The sequence below is a fragment of the Rhinolophus sinicus genome, chromosome X (genome assembly GCF_036562045.2).
Source record: "Rhinolophus sinicus isolate RSC01 chromosome X, ASM3656204v1, whole genome shotgun sequence".
In the NCBI taxonomy this organism is placed as follows: Eukaryota; Metazoa; Chordata; class Mammalia; order Chiroptera; family Rhinolophidae; genus Rhinolophus; species Rhinolophus sinicus.
The window spans coordinates 10,304,847-10,321,629 of record NC_133768.1 but is presented as its reverse complement, the minus strand read 5'-3'; the positions used below and the strand labels follow the sequence as shown (position 1 = coordinate 10,321,629).

General features: G+C 42.5%; 2 protein-coding genes across 4 annotated transcripts in view; both read right to left on the bottom strand.

The window, feature by feature from the left end:
- Positions 1–12,265, bottom strand: part of RAB9A (RAB9A, member RAS oncogene family) — a 41,386-nt gene extending 29,121 nt beyond the window's left edge. The window contains exon 1 of one of the 2 annotated variants that reach the window (XM_019746281.2): positions 12,138–12,265. The gene's annotated coding sequence lies outside the window, so the exon portion shown is untranslated. The remainder of the gene's footprint in view (positions 1–12,137) is intronic. The other variant, XM_074323919.1, reaches the window with a different exon arrangement.
- On the bottom strand, positions 6,501–12,266 carry TCEANC (transcription elongation factor A N-terminal and central domain containing). Of its 2 annotated transcripts, none has more exons than XM_074323915.1 (2): positions 12,138–12,266; positions 6,501–7,670 (listed from the first exon to the last, which is right to left on the bottom strand). In XM_074323915.1, the coding sequence occupies exon 2, from the start codon at positions 7,578–7,580 to the stop codon at positions 6,522–6,524; it is 1,059 nt and encodes a 352-aa protein (XP_074180016.1). In that variant the 5' UTR covers positions 7,581–7,670; positions 12,138–12,266; the 3' UTR covers positions 6,501–6,521. The 2 variants fall into 2 exon arrangements, with proteins under 2 accessions (XP_074180016.1, XP_019601838.2); XM_019746279.2 differs by having other exon boundaries at positions 6,501–7,588.
- Between the last annotated feature and the right edge of the window lie 4,517 nt (positions 12,267–16,783).

Below are 16,783 nucleotides of genomic sequence, written 5' to 3'. Positions count from 1 at the left end.
GTATTGTAATTTGCTTATTAATTAGACCTGTAACTTTTCCATGGCTGTTTTAGATTTTTTTAGAAATGTGTCATCGTTTGAAAAAGATTAATGACTATTTGGAACCTACTCTGATTTGTACCTTGTCTATATTAGAAAAGCAAGAATATGGCCAATGAATTAATTTTCTTTTTTTATTTACTGTTCTGTAGGATGCTTGCAATGTTTTAACAAAGGATGCAAAACAGCTTGGCTATTTTGTCATAATTGATTATTATCTGTGTTATATAGTTTCCCTAGGTCACACAGAGAATAAAGATATAAAGACAGAAAATGAAGACCTATTTTATAGGAAATGGTATTGGAAACTACATTTATATACTTATAATCTTCAAATTCATCAAAATATAAACATATAAATGTCTCTTTAAAAGCTACATGTTTTAACTGACTCTGGGTGGTGAACACACAATGGGATTTATAGATGATGTAATACAGAATTGTACACCTGAAATCTATGTAATTTTACTACAATTGTCACCCCAATACATTTAAAAAAAAAAGCTACATGTTTCTACATTTTAAAATTTAGTATTTTAGGGGTGGCCGGTTAGCTCAGTTGGTTAGAGCGCGGTGCTCTTAACAAGGTTGCTGGTTCAATCCCCACATGGGCCACTGTGAGCTGCGCTCTCCACAACTAGATTGAAACAACCACTTGACTTGCAGCTGATGGGTCCTGGAAAAACACTTAAAATAAATTTTAAAAAGTTAAAAAAAAAAAAAAAAAAAAAAAGACAGGAAGAAAGAAAAACATCACATTAAAAAAACTTAGTATTTTAAAAATCACTTGCTTTTCAGAGAGCCAGATAACCCACGTGGCTGCCGTGTGAAGTTTGGGAAGGCCAACAACCCATGCCAGGTGTTCCTGGCTGATCTCCCCATCCGAGCGAGGGGGTCACAGCACTGGGCCAAGGTGACATCTAGAAACCACACACTCCTGTCATTGGAAAAACAAACCACCATAAAAATCGTTCAACCTTGCATGGAATTAACAGGAAGCCTGGATGTTTCTGGAAGCAAACTGATACGTAAAAAAAACCCAAAAAACCCCCCTTGTATTATTACGAGATAGTCCTGGCTTTGTCTTTGTTTACCCTTGGGCAAGTAATCTGTCTCAGCTTCAATTTCCTTACGTCTAAAATGCTGGCAGGGTAGTTGCAAAGATTAAATGAAATGCTGTATATAAAGTGCTAGGCATCTAGCGAATATGATTATAGAGCATCCTTCCCCCTGCCTCTGCCTGCTAATTTCATCTCAAGATTTACCTGAAGGGTCACGGCCTCTGTGAAGCCCTCCCTGATACCCTTGGGTCCCCTGCACCCGTCTCTTCAGTGTCTTAAAATGTTGGCTACATGGCATTGACGCCCTGCATTTGTGGGTCCCAAGGCCTGGGGCGGTGTCTTGATCACCTCTTTGTCACCAGCACCTGGCGAAGTGTAAACCAATGTGCAATCATTACTGCATAGCCTTTCTGACAACAGTGACATCGCTGGAAACCTAATTTTAAATAACAATGCAAATGAGACTATGTGAAGTTGTCATCGCTTCTCCCTTTGGATTGCGGGCTCTTCTGAAAGCAAGAAGGTGCCTTCTATAATCCAGGTCCTTACAGTAAATACCTCTGAGAGACAGGAAAAGATCTGAGTCAAATATTTTGCATTTACTGGTAAGTTATAAATAACAAAGCAATCTGACCTAAAAGATGAAGGCCCAGCCCTCCCAAAGGCAGTGGAGCACTGCCAGCAGCAGGCTTCCTGACTGGTACTTAGAAATGGTAATAGGGAATGAAAGGGGCCTCTGATCAGAGGAAGTGCTGGGGAAGAGACAGAGCTGCGATTGTACCCAACTTTTTCTCTAAAAGATGTAACATGGACAAAAGGCAAGTGATGTGGGAAAACCCATGAAGAGAACAGTTCTACATTCAGGTATAATAACTGATGTTTGTGCCCAACGCAGAGTGATTCCCAGTAACCGTGGCAACCAAGAGCCAGGCTCTACTTGTGCAGAATTTCTGTGGTTTATTTTTTATTATGGGCCACGGGTAGGGAACTTGAGGTTGGTTGTATTTTATGAAACATTCATTTGCAATATTGCCAATGTAGGGATGGAAAAAAATCTTTTTTCTTCTACTGGCTAGGTTCTTGACTGGGGCTCTGTAACAACAGACAGATTAACAAGGGGAAAGCATACACATTTATTTAAAATAAGTTTTACATGACATGGGAACCTTCATAAGGAAATAAAGGCCCAAAAAAGGGTTACACCTGGGTGTTTTTATATTAGGTTTGATGCAGAGTGGAAAGTCGTGGGAAAGCGTGATAGGACAAAGGGTATGAGTAAACTGGGGGAAACCTAGCAAGGCCTGTCCGTTCAGATTCCTCTCAGCATGTCTCTCCATCTGCAGAGATAAGGATGTTACTTTTCTTGGGTGTGGGAGGCCTCCGGAGAGAAGGAAGAGATCAAAGAGTCCTCGCCATTTCTCAAATTCCTTCAGCTTAAAGTAGCCAATATGCCGAGGCACCGTATTTTGGGATAATGTGTCCTGAACCCCATCATCACAGACTTTGTCAACTATAAGGGTATAGGGAGTGCCGTCTCCGTGTACTTGTGTTTGAAACCAGGTATATGACATTTGGACCATTGCTGTGGCCACTTAACTAGTATCCCTGCATCTGTCCTTGCTTCCCTCCCCACCTAACTTAACCCAGCAGCCAGAGGGATCCTTCCTAAAGGTCATTCAACTCTTATCACGACCAAGTCCCTTGCTTCGATGGCTTCCCATCAGACTTGGGAAAAAACCCCAAGTGCTTACCATGACTGACAGGGCGTTCACGAACCCTGTGGCTCTTTTACTACTGTAGGCAGAGGGAGAAGGGCCATGGGGAGAGAGAGGGGAGGAAGGGAAGAAGGGAGTGAGGGAGAGAAAGGAAGGAGGAGATGAGATCATTCTTAAGAAAAGGTGCAGCTACCAGCCCGCCAGATTTAGATTTTGGCGAGTTGGGACGCCATCTTGGCCCTCAAGGTGACATGTCGCTAACTGTAATAGATTACAGTGCTATTAGCATTGCGGGCAGGGAGAACTCTCCACCCCGTGTGTGGTCATGGCAGTTCCAACAAAGGCCTGATACGGACAAGGGAACCCCACCTCCCGATGGAAAGGAGGGGTCAGCAAGGACCCGAGCACACCCCTAAATCTTGAATATTTTGCCTCCTCATTCTAATAAAATCCTAAGCCTCTTTGTTCTTCGATGCAGTTGTTCTTCTCTGGACCTGCCTGTTCTCACGCCATCTTGAGAGTGTACTATCTCCTTTCTTTAATTAAATCCACTGCTTGCTTGGCTTTGCTTGCTTGGCTTATTTGGTGCAGCCTTGAATTCTTTCCTGCAATGATACCAACAACCCATTTTTCCGGCAACACTTTGTCTTCACCTCTCTCTCTGTCCCCTTGCCACTGCGCCTCAGCTCCAGTCGGCCCCTGCTATACCTTGTCTGTGACAGGCACACCCCCATTTTAGGGCCTTTTCCTGTAAAAATGATTTTAAATTAAATGAAAGATGCTTTACCCCACAAGCAATTAAGAAAAAAAACACCTTTTTTTTTTAGGGAAGAAGACATAGGATGTGAAAGAATGATTACCTACGTATACTTAGAAAACGTAATGCTATTTCATTGGCTAAAAGAAAAAAAACCCAGGTTACTATTTTCCTATCTCTAGTTGCAAAAGGCACTGACAAAGTTGATATGAAATGAGGAAGAGTACCCAGATTTTTACATCTGGGAGAGTAAAGGAATTTCCATTTCAGGTGCTTTTATCTGTCTGCAAATTCAGTTTGCAAAATTCCAGTATAAATAAAAACTACCAAAAACTACAACAACAACAGAGACCCCCAAACAACCCCAAAACACATAAAAAACCCCAAACCAAAAAGCAAATACTGACATGAATTAATCACACTTGGTTTCCATGTGCTGTGCTTTTATACCCACTAAACAGTTTTTAAGATCATTTCAAGTCATGTCAAACCGCACTTTGTGAAACTTGAAGTTTTAGGTGACTTTGTAAGTTTCTCTTTGGAAAGATTAACATGTTACATCGTAATAAGCAGCCCTGGGAAGCCAGAGGGAGAAAGAGATCAAAACGGAATTCACAATTGATAGCGTCAAGACGATTTCTTCAAAACACATTTTAGTTTTGTGCACCTTTTGGGGAGTTCTGTCATAAGGCAGGTAGACTGTACATGCTTAGGCCTTCAGAGCCCTGACAGAGCAAGTTAGGAAAAGTTAGGAGAAAAGAACTGGTGAAAATATATAGGTTTGTAGGTAACTCCGAAGTAAACTTGTTAAAACAATCACAATTAACATTCTATGAATTTTTTAAAAAAGAAAAAAATCAGCTGTAATCACACAGAAGGCTTGTTCTGTTTAAGCATTATACATGTTGGTTACATACCGTTTGCAAAGGCCTCAAAGAAGTAATTTCCTCTTCAATTCACTTATTAGAGAAATGTTAGTGGATTAAAAGGCTGAGGCAATGGACTTCCTCTAACAGATTAATGGCTGCTTTTACATAAGCAAAATTGGAACTTCAGACCTAAAGGGGTTCAGAATATGCCACCCCCAAATATACCATCCTGGCATGAGGATCATTCTGAACTGAAAGCAAATGAGAAAAAGCAGACGCGGGATAAGCTCCCTGCCCTCCCCCATCTGCCTGAAAGCAGAACATAAATTCCCCTCGTGAATTCCGTACCAGGAAGTGGGTAACAACCTTATTACCAGAGAAGACATGGCACCGAGAAGAGTTTACACAAATGAACTTGAGTAAATAACCATTATCCCCCATGTATTTACTTCCCCGGTTTGCTGCCCCTAAAAGCCGAAAGCCCTTCTCCTTTGTCTTGCTACTTCTCTATAGACTTGTGCTTTGTTAAGATGTTAGATGAGCCCAAGGTCCAGCCACCCCTTTGCGTTACTCATCACTGAGTTTCTCCTGCGTGTGCACCCACCGTGCTGCTCCTTACTGAACTGTTTTTCTCTTGTGAATGCCCTTTGTCAGTCTAATTTGCAGTCCCAGCTCCAGAGCCTAGGAGGGTTTTTGTCCTCCCCTCCAGACCTAACACACGTCCTTGGGAATATACAGGCTAACATCAGAAGCCAAAAGTCATAGTTAAAGAGTTTCTATACCCTGGAGACTTGTGCAAAGAAAAGAAAAAAAACGATTCCTTTGACTAAGCAAGAGGACTCGAAACAAAATTCTGTGGGATTAGTTATTGGGTAACTTTCGTGGCTCAAGAGAGACCTGTAAAGTGAGAAAAGAGGAGGGAACACAACAAAGTTCTAGTTACCCAATGTTAGAGCCTAAAGTATTCATGTAGTCAGTCCCACATCTCCAGGAATACAACTTCTCAGCCGTCAGTATTGAGACAGGCTCAGACAGGGAATTTGGAGGATGAAAATCTGGGAGTAGTTTGAGCTGGGCTATTTATGGTTGTGTTGCTTGGGCAAGTCACGGCACCTTTGTGGACCTGTTTTGTCATCTGTAAAGTATACAGAAGAACAGTCTTAGAGTTCTGGAAAGGATCAAGTGAGAGCCTAGGTATGAGCCATTCTCAACTCTGCATCTTAAAGTCATTTGAAGAATTAAAAAAGAAATGTTGATGCCTGGGTTGCATACCACAGATTCAGATGTAATGGTTCTAGGGTGGGCCCTCAGCATCACTGGGGTTTCAAAGCTCCCCAAATGATTCTAATGTGCAGCCCCTGACAACTATACGATAGGCCAATTGTTAAAGCAGCGCTTCTCAAACTTGCTTGGACAGGAACACGTGGGGATCCTGCCAAAATGCAGCTAGAATCCAGTAGCTGGGGGCCTAAGAATCTGCATTTCTGACAATCTCCCAGGTTATGCTGAGCTGCCCTCAACCACACTCTGAGTACAGCGAAGTACTAAGTGGCCAGCAACACAGTGGTTATGGAGTCACCCACTCTCTCTCCCCAAACCATCAACTTTTAGTGATAGTGGTGTGAGCTTCAGAAACGCCATTCTTTCCTTCTTCTTAGGATTATTTTAAAAATAGTGTGTACAACACCTGAAGCTTAAGCTGAACAATCATGAATGTCAACTACAAGTTTGTATATGTGTATATGTGTGTGTATATATATATATGTATATGTGTGTGTGTATGTGTATATATATATATATATAATATGTATTATTTACAAGAAGCGGAGCACAGCATTAGGAATAGAGACAGTGGAAATGTAATGGCTGTGTGCGATGTCAGAGGGGTAGTGGATGGGGAGAGGGGGGTTGTCACTGTGTGAGGGATATAAATGATAAATGTCTAACTATTACATTGTTTTGTACACCTGAAAATAGTGGAAAACAAAAAAAGTGTGCACAAGAGGTTAAAAATAAGCCTAAAAGGGTGGTACAAATAGAAGGTATCAGTCTGGTTATCGGCTGTTAAGAGAATATTTATTTACAAGCACACCCACTTGCTATGGTACCACTGCTCCCCACATTCATTACAGATTACATAGGTCATCATTTCTTCATCAGGGTTTGAATTCCTCACCCAACTTGGAAGGAAAAGTGTTCCTCTGGCGATTACAGTGACCCTGCAATTGAACTTCTCACAGCGTCTGCATTTTATTTTCTTTGTCTGCGTGCCCTCAATCACCTGGGGAAGATAATGTTCCTGTATGCCAGATTCCGTGTAGGAGGCTCTCAATTGTTTCAGTTCCTTGCTTGCCATTTCCATGACAGTCATTTCGGCAAATTCTCTTGGAGACGTGGCCCCGGAGAGCAAATTTTGTTGTAAGTGAGAATTTTGGGGGTTCTTCAGATTGGCAACTTTGCTTCTGATGCAAGTTTTATATTTTTTGAGGTTCTTTGAATAAAGGGTAAAAATGTGCTCTTCGATTTCCCTTGCAAAGTTTTGCCACAAGTCAGCTTTGGGCTGATGTGTGGAAGAACTAGTTAAAGCTTCATAAAGAAGTTCTGTGCATTTCGTTCTCATGGGCACTGCAGGATCCAGCAACTCATCTGGTCTCCTGTCAGCGGACTGAGGGTCAGCAGCCTTGATGTGCTCTTCCTTAGGTGCCACTGCACGGGGGCTATTTTCAGGCACAAGCATTTCCGTGGCTTTTGCCATAACATCTTGGGACGCTAGCCAAGAATTAGAACTGGAGCCGCCCAAAACCTCATCCTGACTTGCGTCATGAGCAAGGCCTGCGTTTTCTTCATGTCCACCTATAGGGAGTAATTTAGGGCTCTCCCCTGGTTTGAAATGAGGATCCTTATAAAGAGCTTTCCATTCTGACAGAAGACGCTTGGCTTTCTTTTTCACAGCCACGGTGGGGCAGTTTTTGAGGACTCTGTACACAGCCCTGACCACATCTGTCTGCTGGAGGTGCTCCTTAGTCACATGAAGAATTTCTAGCTCAGTCAGGTGGTTGCCAAGATCCTCAAAGTTCCTTTCAGACATCAGTTGCTCAATAAGGGAAGCGCTCGCAGCGATCTGGGTCTTGTCAGACATTTTTACAGCTGCGAAGAGAAAGAGGTTTCCATTTTCTTAGGCTTGCATTTGCCAGTCACAGCTTCCTGCCAGTTACCTACGTGGTGTTTTCTAAAAGAGTTAGGTCATAAAAATGGGTGCGACATGTTAGAAAATGGGATCTGTGGTGTGGTGGTGTTTAGTTTCAAAAGTCTGATTCTCAGCAGTTAAAAAAAAGTGGCACTGCAAACAGCTTCTGCATCAACAGCTGCTTAAAGAAGCTTGCTGGAAGATCTGCTACAATTTTTTCCAGTTCTAATTTTACAGATCAAGATTTGTCAGTTCCTTTGGATGGAATTTGGTGGTCACGTTGGGGATGAAATCATGCCAGTGTCAGCATCAGCTGGGTAAGGCTGAGCGAGGCTGGACTACGTCCCCCCATACTCCGCTGTCTAACTCAACTTGCTGATTTGATCATCTTTAAGTGGTACTTTTCTGAATGTACAAGAATGAGAAACAGGGCACAAAGGAAATGCTGTTTTGATGTCCCACGGAACCTAAAGAAAAAATGAACTAGCACAGGTTGGGAGGCAGACGGAACCAGGTCTGACGGGCCCCAAAGTCAACAGGCGCCACTGTGCTGACATCTGCGTCTTCTGAACAATCAGAAAAGGTTCGACTAAGTTATCCTAAGGATTTATGACTCTGGACTAATTGGTCCCTAGGCCAGAGTTTGGTTCCCTTAACTGTTTTCTCTTTTTAATGTTTAGGTGTAAAAAGTTGCTTAATGATTATGTCTGTGTGGATCTCATCCTGGGCAGGCAAATGTTTACCTAACCAGTCTATTTTTCTTTCCACATAATCTACATATACATAATCTTGATACATAATCTTCAAAAAACCCATGGACTCCCATTTTATAACACTTGATATTAAATAACCACCACTGAACGTACACAGGCTAACAACACTGAAGCAATTACAGACAATAAACGCAGTCTCCCTAGAAACCATCTGACAAGAGCTGTAAAATGTAGTGTCCTTTTAGTGAGCAATTCTACTTTTATAAATTTACTTTAAGGAAACAAGAGACAGGGAGGCTATATATGTAAGAATTTTCTTCAAATTGAGAAGAAACTAGGTTCCAAATAGTTAAACTTACACACGAATATTAATAGCAGCATTATTCATGATAGATGAAAAGTGTGGAAACAACCCAAATGTCCATCAACTGATGAATGAATAAACAAAATGAAGTATGTCCATACAATGGAATGTTATTTGGCAATAAAAAGATACATACTAGATGGATGAGCCTTGCAAACACTATGCTAAGACACAGAAGACCAAATATCGTACGAGTCCACTTACATGAAATGTCTAGAATAAGCAAATCTATAGAGACACAAAGTAAATCTGTGGTTGGCTAGGGCTGGGGAGCAGGAGTGACCAGTGGGGTAGAATGACAAGGGGAGTGGCTGCTAAGGGGGGGAGAGTTTTTCTTGGGGGAGGTGAAAAATCTTCTCTAAAGTTGATTGTGGTGATGCGTTACACAATTGTCAATATAGCAAAAAAACCACTGACGTGTACACTTTAAAAATGTGAATTGTATGGTATATCAATTACATCTGAATAAAGTTGTTATTTAAAAACAACACATAGAGTCTGATCCAAATTTTATTTAAAAATCACAAGTGAAAAGGCCAAAAATAGATACACAAAATTTTAGACAGTGGCATTTTGTGATTGGTAAGATTTGTTCTTTTAACCTTTTCTGTATTCTCTATGATGAGTATGTATTATTTCATAATCAGAAAAGTTATTAGTCTAATATAATTTCATGAGAAACTCTATACGTTTAAGATGTGCACCTACTGAAAAATGGCACGGTAAAGCGGAAGATCAATCAACCTTCCCTCTAGAATCAGAATATCGCAAAGGGGCTACATCACCTGTGACTTTGCATGCAAATTAGCATTCGCAATTTCCTCAGAAGTCTATCACTGAATCTAAAACGGTTGACTCTCCCCTCAAACTCTATTACCAAATATAAAGAATTAAGTACCCTTGGCCACAACTATGAGGTTTCTCCTGGTGTTTTCGGGCTGGGACAGCTCAAGAATGACCAAGATTCTGTGTCTTACATTTTCACTTCCAGAGGGAACTGGAGCGTAGACAACCTGGGCAGTTTTTTTGTCACTTTTTCTTTTTTTAAGTCATTTAACAGTCAGTCAGTGGGTCATCAATTCAGGATCTTAAGTGGCTATTTTTCTAATGATCAGGAATCAGTACTTCAAGATCATTGTTTTTCCTTTTTAAAATTCCACTTTTAAAGACTAACAACAGTAAAAGAGGTCTTCCTAAGAATCAAAGGCTCAGTAAACAACGACTAGGCAAGATGGCACAGAAGAATAAAAAATACATGCCCTCAACTGCTGGATGTTTCTCTCAAAATGTCTGCCTGGGATCGTGGGGTCTGGAGGAAGTCAAGCAGCCATGTCATGGTGAGGTTCTCAAGCCCTCCCCCGTATGCTGGAAATTTTCCTAACAAAGAAGAAATATTTATCCTGCCTGCATATTCTATATTCATTCTATATGCATCATTACCGCAGAAAGCAGGATTGAACTTTGCTGGATGTCAGTTAATAAGAGACAGGTCTAGAGTGCCCACAAGGAGGTTAGGCAATATTTAACTCAGGTCAGATCAGAATTTCTCAACGAAGGGTCAGAGTCTCAAGGAGATTCTGAAGGAGATTTAACTGGAACTCCACGGCTTCAGTGCCATGCCAGCAGCAGTCTGTCTTACCAGCAAAACTTGTTCTTTACACATATAAACTTACAGAAATTGATGTATTCATGTATAAGCACTTTGCTCTTCACTTCACATGTTCCTTTATTTACCTCTCCTCATTTATTTATTTTTAATTTTTGATTGTGGAAAACTACACATATCATACAATTTTCCATCTTACCCCTTAAGTGTACGGTTCAGAAATGTTAAGTACATTTACAGTGTTGTGTAACCAACCTCCAGAACTCTTTTCGTCTTGGAAAACAATTCCTTTCCTCCCACTAGCCCCCTACAACCACCATTCTACTTTCTATCTCTATGAATCTGACTACTTTAGATACCTCATATAAGTGGAATCATACAGTATTTGTCCGTGACTGACTTATTTCACTCAGCATGATATCCTCAAGGTTTATCCATGCTGAAGCATGTATCGAGGTTCCTCCCTTTTTAAGGCTGAATAATAGTCTATTCCATGAAGAGACCACATTTTGCTTATCCATTCATTCGTTGATGGGCATATGGTTTGCTTCCACCTTTTGGCTCTTGTGAATAATATTGCTATGAACATAAGGGTACAATTATCTCTTCAAGACCCCGCTTTCAATTCTTTTGGGTATACACCCAGAAGTGGAATTGCTGGATCATATGGTAATTCGATTTTTAATTTTTTGAGGATCTGCCATACTGTTTTCCATTCTCCTCCATATTTTTAACAGCATTTAAATCCTGTTAAACTTTCTCTTCCCCCTGTGGGACAATCATGTGACTATAAAGCATTTATTACCCTAGGAGGGTATAGTGTGGAAACAACTGGGATACAAAATTTTGAGAACTGCCATAAAAAGACAAAGCAAACTGTATGTCCAGTTTTGAGTTCTACATAACTCATTCAATAAATATATATTATGTACCTAGTACATGATAGATGCTGAGTCTCTACACTTGAAGGACCTTCCAGCCCAGTGGAAAGAATACAAAGAAACCGGCCAATTTCACTCCACAAGGACAGATACTGGCCACTAAAGGACACAGGAAGAATACTGAAACTGAACCTGGGCCTGCCACCATCGGGCCAGCTCCAATTGCGTCTACACTGCCTTCACTCTGATTCATGGCGCTTTGTTAGAGGGGTCATCTTCCAGTACAGATCTTAGCAAGATAGTCCTTTATTTCCCCGCTTCAAGCCCGTCAGAGGTTCCCCTCTGCTCTCAGGATGGAGTTAAGGTCCTTGGCCAGGTGATGAAAAGCTGCCTTCCAGCCTCCTCCGTGACCCCACAGAACCACCAACAGGCACTGCCCATTTCACAGCTCTGAGCCTTTGCACCAGAAGCTCCCTGAGCCTAGCCTGTCTCTCACAATGAGTCATTCTCAGTCCTGAATGCAAATCCGAATCATCTGGAGAAATTAAGGAACAAAAACAAAAACAAACAATGCCAGGCCCTTGTTTGATAGCATGGTAATGAATTAGAATCTTTGAAAGTAGGCCTGGGTATTTTCTCAGTTCTCCAGGTGATTCTGATTTAAACCAGCACTGCCACCACTGGAGAGGCACAACTCCCTTCCTGCAGCAGGCCCGTCCCAGTTACGCTGTTATCAGCCCAAGGACAGCTCCTGCCCTGCTCCTAGACGGAATGCACAGAACCTGACTTCGGGTTTTGCTAGATGAGTGACATTAGATCAGAAAATGTGAAAAACATGTGCTGTGCGCAACTCACCTGAGAACCTTCCTACAAATAACAACTGGTGACTGTCATATTTAAAATGACACAATGCCCCCAATTCCTTATATTCATTCCCTCACTTACCTCTTAACAGTGGAAGACAATGTACATTTATTGAGCAACTCCGTGCCATACACACTCATGTCATCTCAATCCTCACAAGAACCGAGACAGATGTACAACTTATCTCCATCTTACGGATGAGGAAACCTGTAAAAAACATCAAGTATTTGCACATTGTTTTTTATGGTCCATACCATGTTAATTTTTTTTAATTGTCTGTCTTCTGCACAAGACCCTAAGAATGACGTTTGTTCCATTCACTGATACACACCTGGCAAACACCTGGCCAGCGCTAATACTCAACAAATGTTTTTTGTTAAATGAGTAAACAGCATCCAGGATGCTCTCCTCTCTGCTTGTGAGCTTCTTTCTGGTCACTACAGATCTCCTTGCTTGTACCCAATGCACCTAAGCTCAGCGCCCCTCAGCTTCTTCCACGAGACCAACCTCATCTCAATTCTAGTTAAAAAGTTATTTAAAAAATTCGAGTTCAAAAACAAACAAACAAACAAAAAGGGAGCATGGTGCATACTGTGGACTAATCAAGTGAGTTCCAGGCGTCAAGGCACTTGTGAATAAGGAAGGTCATGAAAGTACAGTTCCCAGAAGTAAGGAGTATTGAGAACATTGGGTAAATTTCATGACCATTTTGTGCCTCAATTTCCTCATCTACAAAATGGGGGATATCCAACATCCTAGGATCAATATGAGAATCAGACGAGATAGTCCTTATAAAGTCCTTAGAAGTGTATGCCTGTTACACTGTAAGCCTGACTGACAATTACACAGGACTACAATGAAAAGGCTTACATATATTTACCACAGCAGGCACTGTTCTGGAACAGGGGGTTAGCAAATTTTTTCTGTAAAAGGCCAGATAGTAAATATCTCAGACTTTGCAGTCCATCAAATCTCTGTATGGACTACCCAACTCTGGGCTCTCACGGAAGAACAACAGCCATAGACAATACATCAATGAATGGGTATGGCTTTGTTCCAATAAGTATTTTTTTCAAAGACAGGCATGCTGGATTCGGCTGCAGGCCAGTGTTTGCTGATTCCTTTCTAGAGCAACGCTTTGTTCAATAGCAATGTAATGCAAGCCACTGACAGAATTTAAAATTGTCTAGTAGCCACGTTAAAAAACAAACAGGTGAAATTAATATTTTATCTAACCCAGCGTATCCAAAATACTGCCATTTTAAGATGCTATTGATATAAACAAATTACTGAGATATTTTATATTCTTTTTCATACTGATTCTCCAAAATTCGCTGTTTTACACTTACTGCAGAACTCAATTCGGACTGGGCATATTTTAAGTGCTCAACACTTAGGTAGCTAGTGGCTACCACATTGGACACCACAGTCCTAGTGCATATGCTAATATAGATGCTTACACACCTATACCCCTACCTTCTGAATACATATTAAAAATAGAGTTTGCACAGCACCAGCAAGAGTGGGCCCTAAATATCCGTGGACCAAATGCATATTAAAAGCTTGTAAATATTAACTAATACTACAGTATGGGCAAGGTACACACATATGGCCTAAACCCTAAAGGGATCAAAGAAAAATTTCCAAAGGCTGCTAACAAATCAGCTGGAACCTAGGTCCGCTTAGACCTTTAGATCTAAAATCTAAAGAGAAAATTTAAGTTTCTAGCCGTAACACATACACCTCTCCAGTTACACAGGGAGCCCTCCGTCTACGGAGAGAAATGATGCCAAATGTTGGTAGGGGCGTTGCAGTTCCTGAACAGCCACTCAATACTGCGCTGGGGTCCTCTCACGTCAGGATGATCCCTAGCAAAGGTGCAGCGAGTGGGAGGGAGCAGTCTAAGGGCCCGCTCTGGTCCGGGTTCGGATTCCAATGGGTGTGGTGCGACAAGCAAAGCCAGAGGCAAACCGTCCCCGGGTGAGTCTGGCCCCCAGCCCAGAAGCAGCGGCGGCACGGAGAAATCTGCCCACGCCGCGACCTCCGCTGGAGAGGAGGAGACGAGGGCACGTTCGGGCCTACCCGGCCCAAGAAACACCGAGAGCCTCCCCGGGCAGGGGTGGGTTTCCCCAAGCAAGGGTGGGCCGAGACCCCAGTCAACATGCAATGTGTCTCACCGAGAAGCGCAGGCGACGCCTACTTGCCCTCATTGACCCCCTCGCTCTGAGGGAACTTCCGGTTCCCAGGGCGGGACCACGACGGCTCAACCAATCCAAGACCGCAGCCTGGATCCAGCGCGTGCGTGCAGTGGAAATGGCGCCTGCGCAGAGGATCAGCGCCCGTGGGCCCGCCTCTCCGCAGCTAGGTGGCGGAGGTCCTGTAGCCCAGCATCCTGGCATGAGTTGAAAAAAACTAGCCCGACTAACGTTTTTGGGCAGTAAGATTTGTTGAACTACTCTGTAGCCTACCCTTTTTGCTTCCAGTCAAGACAGTGCTCAGCTAAATGTTGACAAAACTTTGGACAAAAATATGAATTATCTATTTAACGCAGTAATTAATTCAACAGTATTTACTGCATCCCTAGCATGCATCAGTTTGATAGATACGAAAGTAGTAGACAGTCATGAAGTAGCCATGTGCATCCCGCGCTACTCATCTGTACACATCTTTCCGTGCAAGGGTTCAATAAAACCAAAGTGATGGTAGAACTAGAGAATGTGGCAGCCTTCTTTGCTGATCCCCTCTTATAAGGTCCCTTGGGGGAAGGTTCAAGGAAGCAGGGCTTTGCTCTGGATTGAATGCTATCAGGAAGCAGGTGATTCTATGATTGAGCAATGTAATACACCTTACCCAGAAGGAGGGAAGACAGACCAAGTTTAAATCTAATTAGTAAAAAAACAAAAGTAAACAAAACCCAGCAGCGACTCAGTTTTAAAAACTGTTGAAATACTGCCGGTCCATCCTGGATATAGCCTAAGAGATTTTAGTTTTAAAAGGCTATTGCAATAAGATTGTTTCGATCACAGAACAGTGCAACACGTATAAATCTATGGAACAGGCTGGGCTCCATAGTGTATATGTACGAAGAGACTCTTAATTTTTTTTTTCTCACCACTGCCTTGAAACAACCTCTGTGGGCTCTCTCCCCTGCCCATTGGTTCCTCCAGGGCTGGAGCTTGAGGCTTGAGTAAATCCCACAGCTTTTCCAAAGACTCTCAGGTATAAAGAAATAATCTTATTTTTAGGTTGTTAAAAAGTCCATTCTAATCTAATATAAAAAATTCAATTACTCATCCAATTAAAAGCTCTGACCTTTCCTCAGCTCAGGTGTGGTCTGTAACTCTGTGGAACAGCAAAGGGGAAAGACATGGATCAATTTCTTCACTTACCTTATTGCACCCTTTCTGCGCTTCCTCCACTATTTTCTGGTCTCTCTCAAGTGAGGGCAGGAGGAGGAAGGAGCGGTAAAAGGTCTTAGTTGGTTTGAGTTGTAGGTTGAATGGTGGTCCTCCCACCAAAGATAGATACGCACCCCCAGAATCTCTGAATATGACCTTATTTGGAAAAAAGGGTCTTTGAAGATATAATTAAGGATCTTGAGGTGAGAGCATCCTGGAATACCCAGGTGGGCCCTAAATCCAATGACAAGTGTCCTTATAAGATACAGAAAAGGAAATAAACACAGAGACAGAGGAGAAGGCCACATGAAGATGAAGATGCCCATTGGAGTTGTGCAGCCACAAACCAAGGAATTCCTGGAGCCACCAGAAGCTGGAAGAGGCAAGGAGGGATTTTCCCCTAGAGCTATGGAGGGATTGTGCCTCCTGCCAACCCCTTGAGGTTGGACATCTGGCTCCAGAACTGTGAAAAAAATTAATTTAGGTTATTTCATACAATTAATAATGTTGTTACCTGTCATACAATTAATAATGTTGTTACCTGGTATTGGAGTTCTCTGTGTGCTAATGTCCAAATGCTGCCTCTTTTGTTCTTTTGGGATTTTTTTTGGAGACACTCCCCCCACCCCAGTTGCTGGGAGCCCCTTCTCACCTATTCTCAGATGATACACTGTCTGGTTGAACACCAGCTCCTGCTTTTGGTGGCATGTCCCCACCTGGCCTTTTTCTGTTGTGTCACCTCATTGCAGACAGGCCTCTTGGGCAGGGTCCTTACAAAACAGCCGAAGGCCAGCTATTTGCTTGATGTGCACTTAGCCGACGGGAAAACCCCAGCAACTCTGCCCTTCACTAAGCCCTGGAAGCTGAAGCTGCTCCCTCTGCAGCCACTCTCTGCCCTCACACTGTATTTCCCTGAAAATAAGACCGAGCCGGACCATCGGCTCTAATGCGTCTTTGGGAGCAAAAAATGTTGCTCCAAAAAGGATGCATTAGAGCCGATGGTCCGGCTCAGTCTTATTTTCCGGAAAACACGGTAGGTAGTCTTAGGCAGCCCCAGCTGGCTTCTCACCTGTTGAGTTTTTCGGAAGAGTCAAGCACCATTTCTTGTGCCCTTTCATGACAGGAGAACCTGCCAATCTCTCCAAGTGGTTCTCTCAAAGTCCCTTCCACTTGCCTGGTAGGCAGGAGCAAGCTTCCAGAATTTGAACAGCCCTCTTTCACGCTTTCCTACTCTTTTACATAAGCTGAAGAGGGGTGAGGGGCCATAGATGGCAGAAGTACTTTGGGCTCTCCACTTAGCCTTGTGTAAATGGTCTGGCATGTCTCTAG

Excerpts from the sequence above, each read along its gene's own strand:
- TCEANC (XM_019746279.2), bottom strand. The coding sequence starts at position 12,186 with ATGGCACGGAGTTGCTCAATAAATGTACATTGTCTTCCACTGTTAAGA. Across the intron at positions 7,589-12,137 it reads TTGTCTTCCACTGTTAAGAG|CTGTAAAAATGTCTGACAAG; the intron begins GTAAGTGAGGGA and ends TTCTCTTCGCAG.